The sequence below is a fragment of the Schistocerca nitens genome, chromosome 3, assembly GCF_023898315.1.
Source record: "Schistocerca nitens isolate TAMUIC-IGC-003100 chromosome 3, iqSchNite1.1, whole genome shotgun sequence".
In the NCBI taxonomy this organism is placed as follows: domain Eukaryota; kingdom Metazoa; phylum Arthropoda; class Insecta; order Orthoptera; family Acrididae; genus Schistocerca; species Schistocerca nitens.
In genome coordinates, this window is record NC_064616.1 from 590,287,403 (window position 1) to 590,305,797 (window position 18,395).

The following is an 18,395-nucleotide window of genomic DNA, read 5'->3' on the forward strand; positions in this document are numbered from 1 at the left end:
ACACTCCATACAAATACTTTCAGAAAAGACTTCCTGACACTTAAATCTATACTCGATGTTAACAAATTTATCTTCTTCAGAAACGCTTTCCTTGCCATTGCCAGTCTACATTTTATATCCTCTCTACTTCGTCCATCATCAGTTATTTTGCTCCCCAAATAGCAAAACTCCTTTACTACTTTAAGTGTCTCATTTCCTAATCTAATACCTTCAACATCACCCGACTTAATTTGACTACATTCCATTATCCTCGTTTTGCTTTTGTTGATGTTCATCTTATACCCTCCTTTCAAGACACTGTCCATTCCGTTCAACTGCTCTTCCAAGTCCTTTGCTGTCTCTGACAGAATTACAATGTCATCGGCGAACCTCAAAGTTTTTATTTCTTCTCCATGGATTTTAATACCTACTCCGAATTTTTCTTTTGTTTCCTTTACTGCTTGCTCAATATACAGATTGAATAACATCGGGGAGAGGCTACAACCCTGTCTTACTCCCTTCCCAACCACTGCTTCCCTTTCATGCCCCTCGACTCTTATAACCGCCATCTGGTTTCTGTACAAATTGTAAATAGCCTTTCGCTACCTGTATTTTACCCCTGCCACCTTTAGAATTTGAAAGAGAGTATTCCAGTCAACTTTGTCAAAAGCTTTCTCCAAGTCTACAAATGCTAGAAACGTAGGTTTGCCTTTCCTTAATCTTTCTTCTAAGATAAGTCGTAAGGTCAGTATTGCCTCACGTGTTCCAGTATTTCTACGGAATCCAAACTGATCTTCCCCGAGGTCGGCTTCTACTAGTTTTTCCATTTGTCTGTAAAGAATTCGTGTTAGTATTTTGCAGCTGTGGCTTATTAAACTGATTGTCCGGTAATTCTCACATCTGTCAACACCTGCTTTCTTTGGAATTGGAATTATTATATTCTTCTTGAAGTCTGAGGGTATTTCGCCTGTTTCATACATCTTGCTTACCAGATGGTAGAGTTTCGTCAGGGCTGGCTCTCCCAAAGCCGTCAGTAGTTCCAATGGAATGTTGTCTACTCCGGGGGCCTTGTTTCGACTCAGGTCTTTCAGTGCTCTGTCAAATTCTTCACGCAGTATCGTATCTCCCATTTCATCTTCATCTACATCCTCTTCCATTTCCATAATATTGTCCTCAAGTACATCGCCCTTGTATAGACCCTCTATATACTCCTTCCACCTTTCTGCTTTCCCTTCTTTGCTTAGAACTGGGTTTCCATCTGAGCTCTTGATGTTCATACAAGTGGTTCTCTTATCTCCAAAGGTCTCTTTAATTTTCCTGTAGGCAGTATCTATCTTACCCCTAGTGAGATAAGCCTCTACATCCTTACATTTGTCCTCTAGCCATCCCTGCTTAGCCATTTTGCACTTCCTGTCGATCTCATTTTTGAGACGTTTGTATTCCTTTTTGCCTGCTTCATTTACTGCATTTTTATATTTTCTCCTTTCATCAATTAAATTCAATATTTCTTCTGTTACCCAAGGATTTCTACTAGCCCTCGTCTTTTTACCTACTTGATCCTCTGCTACCTTCACTACTTCATCCCTCAAAGCTACCCATTCTTCTTCTACTGTATTTCTTTCCCCCATTCCCGTCAATTGTTCCCTTATGCTCTCCCTGAAACTCTGTACAACCTCTGGTTCTTTCAGTTTATCCAGGTCCCATCTCCTTAAATTCCCACCTTTTTGCAGTTTCTTCAGTTTTAATCTACAGGTCATAACCAATAGATTGTGGTCAGAGTCCACATCTGCCCCTGGAAATGTCTTACAATTTAAAACCTGGTTCCTAAATCTCTGTCTTACCATTATATAATCTATCTGATACCTTTTAGTATCTCCAGGGTTCTTCCATGTATACAACCTTCTATCATGATTCTTAAACCAAGTATTAGCTATGATTAAGTTGTGCTCTGTGCAAAATTCTACCAGGCGGCTTCCTCTTTCATTTCTTAGCCCCAATCCATATTCACCTACTACGTTTCCTTCTCTCCCTTTCCCTACACTCGAATTCCAGTCACCCATTACTATTAAATTTTCGTCTCCCTTCACTATCTGAATAATTTCTTTTATTTCATCATACATTTCTTCAATTTCTTCGTCATCTGCAGAGCTAGTTGGCATATAAACTTGTACTACTGTAGTAGGTGTGGGCTTCGTATCTATCTTGGCCACAATAATGCGTTCACTAAGCTGTTTGTAGTAGCTTACCCGCGTTCCTATTTTCCTATTCATTATTAAACCTACTCCTGCATTACCCCTATTTGACTTTGTGTTTATAACCCTGTAATCACCTGACCAGAAGTCTTGTTCCTCCTGCCACCGAACTTCACTAATTCCCACTACATCTAACTTTAACCTATCCATTTCCCTTTTCAAATTTTCTAACCTACCTGCCCGATTAAGGGACCTGACATTCCACGCTCCGATCCGTAGAACGCCAGTTTTCTTTCTCCTGATAACGACATCCTCTTGAGTAGTCCCCGCCCGGAGATCCGAATGGGGGACTATTTTACCTCCGGAATATTTTACCCAAGAGGACGCCATCATCATTTAATCATACAGTAAAGCTGCATGCCCTCGGGAAAAATTACGGCCGTAGTTTCCCCTTGCTTTCAGCCGTTCGCAGTACCAGCACAGCAAGGCCGTTTTGGTTATTGTTACAAGGCTAGATCAGTCAATCATCCAGACTGTTGCCCTTGCAACTACTGAAAAGGCTGCTGCCCTTCTTCAGGAACCACACGTTTGTCTGGCCTCTCAACAGATACCCCTCCGTTGTGGTTGTACCTACGGTACGGCTATCTGTATCGCTGAGGCACGCAAGCCTCCCCACCAACGGCAAGGTCCATGGTTCAAGGGGGGGATCCATACCTACCAAAGACATAAAAAAAGCAATTTGCCAAAATTCACACACGACGCCACACTCGCAAACTAAACCAAAAACATCACCTAACACACCACCAGAGTGCACTGCCGATCGCATCAAAACGACACCTACAAACACGCCACTCTCACAAACTAAATTCCGCGCCGTCGTGACGTGACACACCACAACAGCCTTACGTCACAGGTCAAAGCCAGCGTGTGGGATCGGACACTTCTGTCGACCCTGTCATGGCTGTGGCATGGGCATGGGCAAGTTGGGGACAGCAATTATTAAAACATATACATTTTTCTTGAAGCAATATTTTTTCATGAAATTTCAGGCACTAACTTCTCCTCCAATGCGAGAAGAATCAGAGCTTGAACTTAAACCTTGTGGCGTACAGAGTTCACTAAAGTTGACAGCAGTTGATGGTCACTTCATTGGTGTTATCAGTCAGTCCTTCAGTCCTAACAGTGCAAATGCACATAGCCCACTGCAGTGGGTACTCCCCACAGGTTTTGTGTTCTGCATGCATTTGCAGTGTCATGACTGATTGGAAATGCCAAAGAAGGGACCATTAAGAGCTGTCCTCTGCAGTGGAAATATTGCATCATAGGGTTAAATGTGAATTGCAGAGTAGTCCTGTAGATGTAGGAAGAGAAAGATAAGGAAGGAATCTGTGATTTTGTTGTAGAAATCATCCCAGCTTCAGATGCAAATAATTCGGGTATACAATGTGAATCTTAAAACAAACTGCTCTAATAGGTATTTAAAGGAACTGTTTCTAAACACACACACACACACACACACACACACACACACACACACACAGAGAGAGAGAGAGAGAGAGAGAGAGAGAGAGAGAGAGAGATTAAAAAAGTTAAGTAAAGGACTTGCAAATTAAGCATAATGGTATGGTGACAATGTGGAATGTGTGACAATGAAGTAACAAATGTGACAAACATGCAGCAAAGGTAAGGCTTACAATAAGGTGTAAAGTTGGTTCTCTTGTACAACACAGTGTTTCTATGATCACGAAGTAGTAGTGCTTGTGAAAGTTACACAGCTAAATCTGCCCTTGGGGTTTCCCAGCCATTTCATGCTACACAACTTTAATCACTTTTACCTGCAGGAAATCTTTGATAATGTATGGGATAATAACTGCAGAGAAAATTTACTGGTCAAAGTGGGAGACAGTAGGTGAAAACAAGGCACCACAGGTACACTACAATGAAAGGTAAAAATGTCTAGTAAAGGCAGTCAGGCACGGCTAAAATAATCTGAAGATTCCAAGATGATTTTTGTTCAGAAAACTTAAGTGCCTGATAAACAGAACAGTATGTGAAATATTCATGCTATTTATGAGCATACAGCATATCCATCCAATATACTATTGGGGACAACAACAAACATACAATGAAGTTAATCAGTCCCTAAGTTCAGAGCATATGATGGGCACATAGACTCAAGTTTCTGAGGAAGACATATCCCAGTACATGCATCAAATACAATGAATCTGACATAATGAAGATTTGAAACTTACGACTGTGTCATTCAAAGTTGGATTGTGATATGGCACGCACATTAGAACTATGTGATGGATATTACAAAAACTGAGAGTTGTCTAGAACAAAAACTTTAAGCCCAATGAGTTGTTTTTTTCGTTTCCTGCAAATACTGAATTTGTACTAACAAATGTCTCAAACAGACATAGCACCTTCCAAAAACATTGACTGCTGTGCAGCGCCATGTTGTTATTCCACAGACTGCAACAGACAGCAGACAAACAACTTACATGCCGCTCAAACCTGTGTTTCATGTGTGCTCTGTTTATTTATTATGGTGTGGTATCTTTAACATGTTATACACTTTTGATAAATCACAATGGAAGCTAAGAGAAACTTTAAAATATATATTATTTCAAGCGGCACCTAAGTTGGTTGTCTATAGTGTACACACACACACACACACACACACACACACACACACACACACACACACACACACACAGGTATATATAGGACACGATATACATCCTGAGCAGAGAGAGAACATGAGAACCACTCTATTTGACACAAATGTAAAATTCAAAAAGTGGAGTGGAAAAAAGAGATTGCGAAGAAGAAGATGAGAACTTCTGGACAATGATATGTTTCTCTGAAAATCTGAGGTCAGCAAAGAATGTTATAAAAAGGAATGTTTTATAAAAATAAACTCAAAAGATTAAGACAAGATCCATGCAAGATTCAGGTCAACAGAAGCGCCTGATTCCACCCGGCAGCTTTTGTGGTGTGTGACGTCACGGAGTTTAGTTTGTGAGTGTGGGGCATTTATAGGGGTCGTTTTGTTGCGGTCGGTGGTGCCCTCTGGTGGTGTGTTTATGGGTTGCATGTTATGTGGTGTATTGGGTTCATTTTAGTGCTACTGCTTGACCCGTGAGGTATTGTTTTTGACTGTGCTTCGACAGGAATTAGTTTCAGTGAGTTAACAATTTAGTTTTTGTTGTTTCTAAGTTACAGAAGTGCTGTTTGCTGTATATCTGACCTAGAGTACAGCGCCGGAACTTTTTTTGTGGTAAGTAGTCATTCTTTTCGGTGTATTTTTTGCGTGTTATGATGGTTGGTGGGGTACTTCTGAGTTGTTTGGTTGGTGGTATCGGTGATTTGCCTTTGTGAGTTGCTGTTGACCTATATAGGTGAAGTGTTCGATTCCATTGTGCGGCTGTAGCTATAGATGTTTTGATATTGTGAGCTGCTGTTGACCTATACAGGTCAAGGGAAGGGAAATATGGAAGCGTCCGATCCCACCCGTCTGCTTTGACCCATGACGTCACAAATATGGCGGAAACAAAAACAAACACACACACTTTCCACAAGAAGCCTAATGACACTTAACGGGACAAGCGCAGGAAATGGGGTGTTTTGGGTGGGGGGCAAACTAAATATAAACAAATTTAGACGCCTTGCGTAGCTACAACGTGTAAGTGAAGACAGCCATGCATGAATACCCACCCACCTCCCCAGGGGTCGTAACCCCTGCAACCCATAGAAGATAAAGATGCTTCAGTAGCTGATTAGTGTTTTTTGTCTTTTTTTTTTTTAAAAAAAATCTCACGAACAGATCAGAAAGATAAATATAATAAACTAAAACAGAAATTGGAGGAAACAGATAATTAAAATAAGTAATAAGTGTTTTTAAATTAAAAAAAAAATCTCAGGAGATAGAACGAACAGATCAGAAAAGTAAATAAAATAAGATAAAACAGAACTGGAGACAGCCACACTCAAACCAAACTCCGCGCTGTCATGACGTCACACACGACAACACCCTTACGTCACGGGCCAAAGCCGATGCGTGGGATCGGACGCTTCTGTCGACCCAAGGGAAGTGTTCATTCCAGTTTTGTTTGTTTTTGTGGTACCAATAGTTGTGGCGGTGGTGTAATTTTTGGAGTTTTATAATGTGGTATCAACAACTGCGGTTGAGCTATATAGGTGAAGGGAAGTGACCGATTCAAGAGGGTATTGTGTGTAGTGGAATTTGGGAATTTTGTGTTGTCGTTTTATTTTGTTGTTTTGTGTCGTTTGGTACGGTGATGTGTGTTTATATTTAGTTTGTCCTCACCCAGAAACCCTCAATTTCCCACGCTTGTCCTGTCAGTTTGACTATATTTTTGGAGGAAGATGTGTGTGATGGTTTTTTGATCTATTTTTGTTGTCATGTTTACGCAATGACATCATAGGTGTGATATTGGAGTAGTTGTGAATGTTCGTTTCAACCCTACTGATGACATCGTGGATCAAAGTAGACGGGTGGAATCAGACTCTTCTGTATTTCCAAAGATTCTGCACTACAGGTAAAAAGAACATGCAAGATACATTGATTTTAAGTTTGATTGAAAATAAAAAGATATCTAGGACAGCTAGTGAAACTAAGCCTTGTCGGAACTGTAGCTCTTCATACATTTAACATCTAAAATGCAACAAGAATAACACTGTAGTCTATAAATTATTATCCCAAAGAGTTCGGTAAGTTATTGAGAGTTGTTTAAAACCAGTTTTGTTTCTCTTGTTGTAGAAGATAATACAGGGAAAAACAGCTAACAGACCACATAAAGTAGCAATGGAAATATGGAAAATGGTCTGATCTCACTGGGACCAGTTTCCTTCAAAGTAATCACATTATTGCCAAGTCAAATCTCAAAGGATATATTTTGACAATCTTGGCCTTAGTGTTGCGAAATTATTCAAATTATTCCAAAATCACGTTTTCTGTGAAACTAATACAGTGTTCCAGATGAAGTATAAAACTTATAAGTTCCTCAGATAGAATACCTTGTATTCATTTTGAAACATTTTGTAATTTGTAATACCTTCCATTTCTGTCAGGAATGTGAATTTAAATTACATGTCAGCACAAGTATAGAAGTATATGAAGGACACAAAATAAATGTTGTGCAGTACAATAATCTACAGGAAAAGTATGTGTGGTCGCCCAAACTTTACAAAATTAAGTGCAAAACTTGCCCTTGTCTAAAATGAGCATTACGGCACAATTCTACAAGAGGCCACTGTGGCGGTATGTATTTAACGTTCCCTGTCACACTGACCAATCAAGTAAATTATATTGTCTTATAGAAGGTGCAGCAGAAAACCTTCAAAATTGTTTTTTCCCTTTTCATATCATTTCATAAGTAGTAAAACTCCAACATCCAGACAATATATGATGATAAGATTTTGTAATTGGCTTTCAGAATCAAAAATCATAACCATACAACGTTTCCACTTAGGTGACACTCATTCAGTCAATAGGACCTTAACTTCAGCCTGCATGGAAAAAATTCTAAGAGATACTGAAAACATTGAGAATATGAACTAATATATTACAGTTCTTCTGAGCTGCAGAAAGAAATCCTCTGGAGTGGTAGAAGGAACGGACATCATTGAGAACTGGGCATCAGCTTTATTGCCACACTAGGACAAGAAAGCCAAAGGAAAGACAATTTGAAACACAAAAATATGGTATTGAGAGGGAGAGGGAGAGGGGGGGGAGGAGAGGGAGGGAGGGAGGGAGGGAGGGAGAGGGAGAGAGAGAGAGAGAGAGAGAGAGAGAGAGAGAGAGAGAGAGAGAGAGAGAGAGAGGGGGGGGGGGGGGAGGGGGAGGGAGAGGGAGAGAGAGAGAGAGAGAGAGTGCGCGCGCAAGCTGTGTTGTATGTGATATGATGTTCTCTACATGATGATGCAGTTCATGAGACAGCAAGCACAATCTGTCAGCCATGCAAAGACACAGTCATTGCAGTTAAACAATTATGAAGTGTTTGTTGTTGAGAGTTAAATGTCCACCGTCACTGATGTCAATATGAGGAGACGGGCTGTACATTTCACCCGAAGATGGAAGACCCTCATATGCCTCTGTAATGACGCAGCAAAATCTGCTAGAAGTTTACACTGATTAACATATTAGATTTACAACTTCTGCAAAGTGTCTTAAGGACCAAGGACACCATCTCTTAGTACCGATGATTAGTTCGTGTTATGGACGTTCTTCTGAAGTGTAGCTCCATTCTTAAACACAATTACGGACTTGTGAACCAAATCTGTCCCTTTTAGTGCTATTTACATTACACAGTTACACATAAAACAAATTTTGACAAAGTATTTAAAAAAAAAGCACCCCACACACAAAACTTCACTATCAAATCTCTGGGCACTACCTACTGACTGTACAGTTCATGTTTCTTACTGGAAACATGGTTTCAGTCTAGCAGAAAAACAATCACACTCAAAAGTTCAGAATTACTATTACTCCATAAGCAACACTTACAAAACAGGTAACTCATTCCTGATTCCAAAAACTAGCACCATAGGTAAAGAAAGTAAGTTAAGAGTAAAGTTTTAAATAGTCACAAAAGAAAGAATGTATTTTCTATGAGGATTTCATAAATGTTGCTAGAACTATAAAATAACGGACATTATGTCCAACAGTAGACACAAATATATGTAGAGAACTGAACGTTTGAGTTTAAGATCCTATCAACAATGAGGTAATTAAAATACACGCTCAGATGGCAAAGGATGGGGGGTGGGGGCTAGGAATGAGCATTTCCTTTTCAATAGAACCATCTCAGCCTTTTCCTTACGCAGTTTGGAGAAACCATCGAAAATCTAAATGTGGATGCCAGACAATAATTTGCACCAAAAGCCAGTCCTGTGTCTTACCACTGCAATATCTCATTATGTTTTGAGTATGAAAACAAATACAAAATTCACTACAGCTGTATTTCCGAAGTGCCAACAAAGATATATCAATTAAAAAAGCTAGCACATGGCATTAAGTAATCCATGCTATTAATTTTCAATATCTTAACAGAAATAATCAACTGAAACTAGTTGCTTCATATGAACAAACTGCACAGAATGATAAATGTCTGTAAAAATACAAAACTAAGCAATAACTCACTTCACTAAGATCAACAACTCTGTAGAAGTTACATACTTTTCAATATGGCACGGACCTAAACATTAGGCTGTATTACTGGTCAATTTGTTACCACAACCTTTATTTGGCTTTCACATTCATTGGTTTCGTCAACTCATTATCAGTTTGTCACTTCCCAAACTAACCTGAACGTCGGGCTGTGCTACAGATCAGTCCATCACCACAACCAAGATTTCAGGGAGAGGGAGGAGGGCCACTATCACACTTTAATCCACAGTTGTTCTACAGTTTTAGATAATAAACCACAATAAGTACAAGTTTCCCAGAAAATGTGATTTAAATAAGTATTAACAACACTGTGGTATACAATTACTGGTAAGCTCATTACAGAAGTTAATTTAGCAAAAATTAGCAGTGTTAAACTCAGAAAGGACCCATATTGTTCATGGTAAACAGTCTCCTGCATCACTGAAAAACGAACTAGTCAATTCAAAAGCCTCTCACAATTAGTTTCCCCCCCCCCCCCCCTACTGTAAGATATCAGTATGACAGCAAAAACATCTCCCAACCTACCGAATCAGTTGATAACATCGGTAAACATGAAATCTGACTTGCCTGTCCTAAAAGGGTCCTAGTAATTTAGGAAAACCATATATAAATTAAAGCAATATCCTCAGCTCCTCATAAACGTAATCCTGCTGTCTCAATTTCACTTTAACATTACACATAAGAATCATTACAAAAAAACGAGCACAACAGCAACACAACATGCCAGTTAGTCTACCATTTTGGCTCACAAAAGATGATGATTATTATTTGGGTTGAGGGAGTGCTCGACATCATTGTCATCAGCACCCTGATGAAAAGTCAGCATGCAAATCTCATGGGTGGGCACAAAGGCTGTACCCACATGCAGAGAAGTTTATAACATACTAAAGTCTGCCACCCTTCCCTACCAATTTAGGGATGAGGTCTCACAGTTCACAAAATTTCACCACTTTCGTAACACTGGTACCTGTGAGGATAGTGGGCAGATCTCCAGTGAGACAAAGGGCTGCCCTAATATTATAGAGACGACACACAGCCACAATACGCTGAACTGAAAGCGGCACATCACAAACTTCACAGAGTGGTGGAACCTCCCGCCGGAGGAGGAAGTAATGTGTGATAGGGCTACGCCTAATGCACAGTCTGGTAAGCAAAACCTCCTTCCGGCAGCAAGGCTGACATGTAGTCCACCAAGCCTTTGTGGTCAATTTGAGCAACCTCAGTTTGTTGTCTGTCACCTGCAACCATTCAGTCTCCCACTGACGCATGATGAATCTGTCAGAAAATGAGATGGTGGCGTGCAGTGGGATGGGACATCGATGGACAGCACTATCACATGCTTCCTTGGCAGCTTTGTCAGCCTTGTCGTTACCCTGGATCCCAATGTGGCCAGGTACCCAGCAAAAGCTCACATCCTTGCCACAGTGTTGGAGCCGCCATAAGGAGTCATGGGCGAGCTGAATCAGCAGGTCTACTGGATACATCTGGTGAAGTGCTTGAGTGCACTAAGAGTCTGAACAGACAAGAAAATTCGTACGCTGATGCCTGTAAACCCTCCCCAGTGTGGCTCACAAAAAGAGAGTAAATGCAAATACTCTCTGTAATATGAGATACAGATAAAGAAAATCCCTCCTTGACTGGAAGGTTGGTTTTAACATCACAGTGCAGTCCTATGGAAGTCGTGTGCCTTTGCTTTTCTCTGACTTTTGAACTGATGCACACAGCAAGTTATAGGGAGACCTACAGTTGGAAGTTAATTCATAATCATGGTGTAATATGAAATTTATTATATACATCTCTCATTTTCAAAGGGCAAAGAAATGATAAGTGACAGATAAAAGCCTAGGACCAACAGATAACTGATTCGATGAAATCTGAATCTGCAATCTGACTAAAACACTAAACCACCAAACCATACACAGTATATGAGTGGCAATGAGAAACACTGTAAATACTATTTTTAACACAAATGGGACAACAAATCTTCAAGTAAGAGACTGTAATATTACAACAGCAAACTAATCTCCCAAAAGACACAAAATATATAACACAAATATTAAATCAAAAGAAAGACTTCAGAAGTAGGCCTACAACACGAATCACAAACTAAGAAAGAGATTATCACAACTACAATTAGTGTCACATTTCTATTCTAAACAGCAGTTATTCTACTAGTTTAATGAGGAATGGGCATATAGACATTATATAACTTTAGAAAATTATCATTTTCACTTATGGCTGCCAACAAATTAGGGTGGGTTGAATCTACTGATACCCAACTTCAGCTCTGACCCAAGACAATGATGTGGCATGTGCCCCCATGTGCAAAATAATAAATAAAACAGCACACTGACAATATTTATTTTGCTTCTATTTCATTTTTTTGAATGCATGTTGTGGTGACTGGCAGATGGGTAATGTAGTCCAAAGCACAGATTAGTTTAAAAGGTGAACTTTGGCTGTGAGATGACACAGCCAATGAAAGTGAATCATGACAGTAACTACAGTTCTTCTCACAACACATTTGATTTCAACGAGTGATTTACATCCATCATTTTTTGACACCATGGGTAAAAGAGGGGCGGTACTCATAGGTTCAATATTTCCACAAATTTTACTGGTTGCACCAATCTGAACAGTCATTAATAGGCAAACACAATGGGTGCCATAGCACACTGATAATGATACAAGTAAACTACACGTGCCAAATCCTAATAAATGATTCCAAAGAAACAACTCTCAGAATCAACCCAATGCCTGAATTTTGCCACTAACACACCACTGTGGCAGTTGCATAACAAATACTTTGTAATATTGCCATTGTATGCAATAGCACTCATTATGTATGCCAGATAACAACAATTACTTGTAACCAATAAACTGTCTTGGCAGGCAGAACCAGAAAGAACTATGTTCAAAAGAAATTATTCGATTTTCATTTCATTTCTGCTCACAATGTCCAATTCACAGCTAACAATAAGGTGTCAAATTAACAATTAAATGTTGGGACTTCCTACAACAGGATCAAAGTTTGCACATTGATCTAACCAAATGCTTTTCTTAGTTCTTCCCTTAACAGAGGGAACAGGCTCCCAGAAAAGAAAGATTAGAGTTTAATATTGCACCACTTATTAGGTAATTACAGATGGAGCACAAGCACATATTGGACTAGGGCAATGGAAGAAACTAACAATGTACTTCACAAACGAACCATTCCAAAAGTCACAGTGATTTACGCACAATAGAGGCAATACAAAGCACAATGGTTGAACAAGGAGTTGAGTGTCCACTCCTCCCAGAAAAGGCCACAATATCAAACACTGTGACTGATCAGATCAGGGATACTCAACCTTCTCTTAATAGAAGAGTCAATTGTGATACCCAAACATGTGATACAGAATGTTGTAAAATTCAAATGTTCACGACACTACTGTAATTTCTCATGAAGTCACAATGATCTGCTGTTGTGCATATATTCCATGAACAGGACCCTAAACACAAGAAGTCGTTAAGACTCCCAAGTGTATGTTGCACAGCCAAAACATTTTTTAACAACCACATATATGATAAAAGTAGCAACTGCTAATTACTATTTGCAGTTAAATCCATCATGATACAAGGAACGAAAACTTGGGTTTAACATCCCATTGACAACAACTGAGGGACCGATGACCATGTAGTTTGGCTCCTTTAAAAATCGAACCGACCAACCAACAACTGATATAAAATGTATTACAGACAGCAAAGTAAAATTTGAAACAAACTGAAAAAGTTTCTCATTGACAACTCCTACATAGAAGAATTTCTATTACTGCAATAAGAAAAGGGTGGTAGATAGGGATTACTAACGCACATCCAACTCGTTCCACATTATTACAATTTATCATACACAACATGATCCATGCAACACAAAAAAAACTAACAAAGTATGGTGCTACTATTATACATAATTTATGAAACCTGCATGAAGTAATACAATAAAATATATTGACTCTCCCACTTGCCTATGGAAAAACATGAAGACATAGATACACACATTTACCTTACCATTGTTAGCTCCAAAACGAACATACAAAATTAACTTTTATTCTCACTCTATTTCTCTAAGATTCAAAACACGCTAAATAACACTTCCATGAATCGACCGCATCCGCGATGAGAAATGTTCTTTGGGGGGAAGGGGCACTTTCCTCTTCACTGGATCTATAACTTTCCTTCCGAAAACATAGTTAAATAGTTACAAGTTCAGGTTTAATACTTGGATGGTAAAAAGCAGAACAAGCGCGAGCATTTTTGACACAACATCTGCATGTAGACATTACGCGTCATACATGAAAGTCCGGCACTTTTAATTTTTAAGGACTGAAAAATGATTTGTCTGGCATTTATTTTAGCTGGGTGGTCCTACAGAATGGTCGCCAGTTACATGCAAAGATGGGAATCGATAACAATCAACGTACAATTTACACAATGTGCAACTACTGCGAGTACTGCATTTTGACATAAGATATGTTCTATATGCTAACAAATGTTTGCAACGATACAACCCAGAAATTATAGTATGATGTTACTTCGTTCTGTAGTGTCACATATATCGGACGTTGCATTAATACAGAGCACAACAATGTTTAAAGTCTTTCCATTTACCTGACAAACTACGCGCACAAACAATTATCGGTTCTAGGCAACTTGTTATCATTCATCATGACAACATACACAACAGATGAACACGACGTCAAAAATAAACATAAAGCCATACCTTTTTTTAATATGTTTTGTGAGTTCGACTACGTCATTTTTGTTAGGGTGTTCCCTTAAATCCAGAACGGTTTTCCTCATCCCTGGAAAATCAAAGCCGCCGCCGCTCTTTGATGCCATGGTCTCTCCTGAATCAAACGAAACTCTGTAATGAATCTTGCGAACTCTTTACTTTTCTTCCATACTGCATCACATCTAACTTTCACATCAACTTATTAACGATTATTTTTCATCTCACATATCGCATTCTTAAACCACCATTCCCACAAAGCTTGCCGTCATCTCACTAACTGTTCATCAAAGATCTTCACCAAAGACACATCTATCAAAAACGGCAAAGATCATCCACTGTAACCAAATGCCAAATGCCCCTGCACAACAAATTGTACGTTTCCAAAAACTGTGAGCGAAAATGTGATGTTTTATATCAATATACAAATACAATGAAAGAAACATTTATCTCTAAAGCACTCGACTTCATAGAAAGAAATTCACTGTAACAAATACTTGAATAATTTGAGTTTAATGTAAAAATAAATACAATCCACTAATGGGACTGGACATCATGCTGCTACGTACCCCGTAAGATATTGGATTATTTACTTAAATCAGTAGACACCACTTAAATGTAAACAAAATGTCACAAAGTAAAAGCTGATTCACACTAGACCGTTATTTCAGTACACGCCTCGTCAACTTCATGGTGTATTCACATTGGACGTCACGTTATATTACGCCATATAACGTCACATAGTTTGCTTATCCCAGTACCACAGGGTGCAATTATGTTATGAGTCACCATCCGTAATTCAAAAACTCGAATTATATTATCGGATTTGAGGAACTAACAACAATGAAATTTATAATGGCCAAGACTAACGTTATAGCGGATATTCTCGATCAGTATTGCATAAAAAAAATGCCCGCCGGCATTGGTGGCCGAGCGGTTCTAGTTGCTACAGTCTGGAACCACGCGACCGCTACGGACGCAGGTTCGAACCTGCCTCAGGCATGGATGTGTGTGATGGCCTTAGGTTAGTTAGTAGTTCCAAGTTCTAGGGGACTGATGACCTCAGATGTAAAGTCCCATTGTGCTCAGAGCCATTTGAACCTAATTTGAATTTGCAAGCCATAGTGTGCGATAAGTACACTTAATTTAAAAAGTCTCCTGATTTAGGGTCCAAATAATCAATATATTACACACAGCAGACGTTAATTGACAGTGAATACTTCTCAGTGAATAGTTGTTCTGCCATTAAATGTGTTACCTATTATTCACAATACACACCAATGTCAAAATTAAAGCCATAATTATTGAGCAGTAGTATTTCAGAAAAAAGTACTTTACTAGAGATTCACCAACAGACAATTTCATATTGATCATACGTAAGTCTCAAAATCTATGCTGAAAACAAGTACACTGATAATCATAAAAAAGAACTTCTCTCAGAAGGATCCAGCCAGTCCACTGCAAATTGTGAGGGTATGTTGTACACTATCAACTATGTCAATGATTACTTCCGCAGAGTTGGCTCTGCACTTAGCATTCATGAGAGGGATCATGACACTGGAAGCACTGGTTGGTATAAGAGGTCCCCAAACAGCCATGGCGATCAGTACAACAGTAGGCAGTATCACCAGAGCATCACCTGAATGTGCACTATGCCCAGGCAACATGTACAGCAGCAGGTTGACTATCTAGATAAGTTTGAGAGCGTCCGCACTTTGGGGCTGTGGAAGGTTGGGTGGTGTTATCATTGTACTGTGCCCCACACCAATCATACAGACACCACCACATGCAAAGAGATCCACCGGCAATGGCAGCGGCAATTCGTGGACTATCCTGTCTTGTACATAACACACCATATGTGCTAGTGTCATTGGCAGGCGGTTGCATGATGTAGGGCTAATCACATGACGACCATTTTGATTCCTGCCACTGTCAACAACACATCACTGTGCCCGACTCACTCGGTGTGAGCAGCTATGGACATGAGGCATTGCAGATCGTCAGTGGGTCATCTTTAATGATGAGTCCTGTTTCTACCTTGGGAACAATGACAATCAGGTCTGTGTCTCTATGCACAGAGTAGAGCATAGTGAAGAGTGGTTTATGGTCTCTCATCACGCATCTAGCCAGCCTGGTGTGATGGTGTCTCAAGCAGTATTCTATGGTGCTTGTACATCATTACTATTCTTAATGGGCTCTGTGACAGCCACATGGTACTGGAGGAGGTCATACAACCATTGGCTCTACTATTCATAAACATATGCGCCTATGCTCTATTTCAACAGGACAACATTTGTCCTCATACTGCTGCCATCTCTCGAGCGTGCTTTGCAGATGTGGATACCCAGCCATAGCCAGGCACATCACTCAGTCTCTACTCAATCAAGAGTGTGGGAGTGCCATTGAACCTGTCATCACAAATACCTCCACCCATCAATCTACAGGAACTGAACACTCAGGTGCAAGCAGCATGGGATGAAATACCACAGGATTCCATCTGAATCCTGAACAACTCCATGCTGTGATCTCTGGATGCTTCTATCCACAAGAATGGGGACCTGATGCCATGCTAACATGTACATTTTGTGGTCATATAACACAATAAATACTCGCCCTTAATAGTTGAAACTGTAATCAATTTGTATACAGGGTGGTAAATTGATCGTGACCGTGCCAAATATCTCACGAAATAAGCGTCAAACGAAAAAACTACAAAGAACGAAACTTGTCTAGCTTGAAGGGGGAAAGCATATGGCGCTATGGTTGGCCTGCTAGATGGCGCTGCCATAGGTCAAACGGCTACCAACTGCGTTTTTTTTTTTAAATAGGAACCACCATTTTTTTATTACATATTCGTGTAGTACGTAAAGAAATATGAATGTTTTAGTTGGATCACTTTTTTCGCTTTGTGATAGATTGCGCTGTAATAGGCACAAACGTATAAGTACGTGGTATCACGTAACATTCCGCCAATGCGGACGTTATTTGCTTCGTGATACATTACCCCTGTTAAAATGGACCGTTTACCAATTGCGGAATAGGTCGATATCGTGTTGGTGTATGACTATTGTGATCAAAATGCCCAACGGGCGTGTGGTATGTGTGCTGCTCGGTATCCTAGACGACATCATCCAAGTGTCCGGCCCGTTCGCTGGATAGTTGTGTTATTTAAGGAAACAGGAAGTGTTCAACGACATGTGAATCGTCAACCACGACTTGCAACAAATGATGATGCCCAAGTAGGTGTTTTAGCTGCTGTCGTGGCTAATCCGCACATCAGTAACAGACAAACTGCGCGAGAATCTCAAAAACGACGGTGTTGATAATGCTACATCAACATCGATTGCACCCGTACCATATTTCTATGCACCAGGAATTGCATGGCGACGACTTTGAACGTCGTGTACAGTTCTGCCACTGGGCACAAGAGAAATTACGTGACGATGACAGATTTTTTGCACGCATTCTATTTAGCGACGAAGCGTCATTCACCAACAGAGGTAACGTAAACCGGCATAATATGCACTATTGGACAACGGAAAATCCACGATGGCTGCGACAAGTGGAACGTCAGCGACCTTGGCGGGTTAATGTATGGTGCGGCATTATGGGAGGAAGGATAATTGGCCCCTATTTTATCGATGGCAATCTAAATGGTGCAATGTATGCTGATTTCATACATAATGTTCTATCGATGTTACTACAAGATGTTTCGCTGCATAACAGAATGGTGATGTACTTCCAACATGATGGATGTCCGGCACACAGCTCGTGTGCGGTTGAAGCGGTATTGAATAGCATATTTCATGACAGGTGGATTGGTCATCGAAGCACCATACCATGGCCAGCACGTTCACCGGATCTGACGTCCACGGATTTCCTTCTGTGGGGAAAGTTGAAGGATATTTGTTATCGTGATCCACCGACAACGCCTGACAATATGCGTCATCGCATTGTCAATGCATGTGCCAACATTACGGAAGGCGAACTACTCGCTGTTGAGAGGAATGTCGTTACAAGTATTGCCAAATACATTGAGGTTGACGGACATCATTGTGAGAGTTTTTTTCATTAATGTGGTATTTACAGGTAATCACGCTGTAACAGCATGTGTTCTCAGAAATGATAAGTTCACGAAGGTACATGTATCACATTGGAACAACCGAAATAAAATGTTCAAACGTACCTACGTTCTGTATCTTAATTTAAAAATCCTGCTTGTTATCAACTGTTTGTCTAAAATTGTGAGCTATATGTTTGT

General features: G+C 39.9%; 1 protein-coding gene across 1 annotated transcript in view; it reads right to left on the reverse strand.

Moving 5' to 3' along the window:
• Positions 1–14,392, reverse strand: part of LOC126248505 (protein purity of essence) — a 446,891-nt gene extending 432,499 nt beyond the window's left edge. The window contains 1 exon segment of the mRNA XM_049949542.1: positions 14,126–14,392. Coding sequence (XP_049805499.1) covers positions 14,126–14,244 — 119 coding nt within the window. The 5' untranslated portion in view covers positions 14,245–14,392.
• Between the last annotated feature and the right edge of the window lie 4,003 nt (positions 14,393–18,395).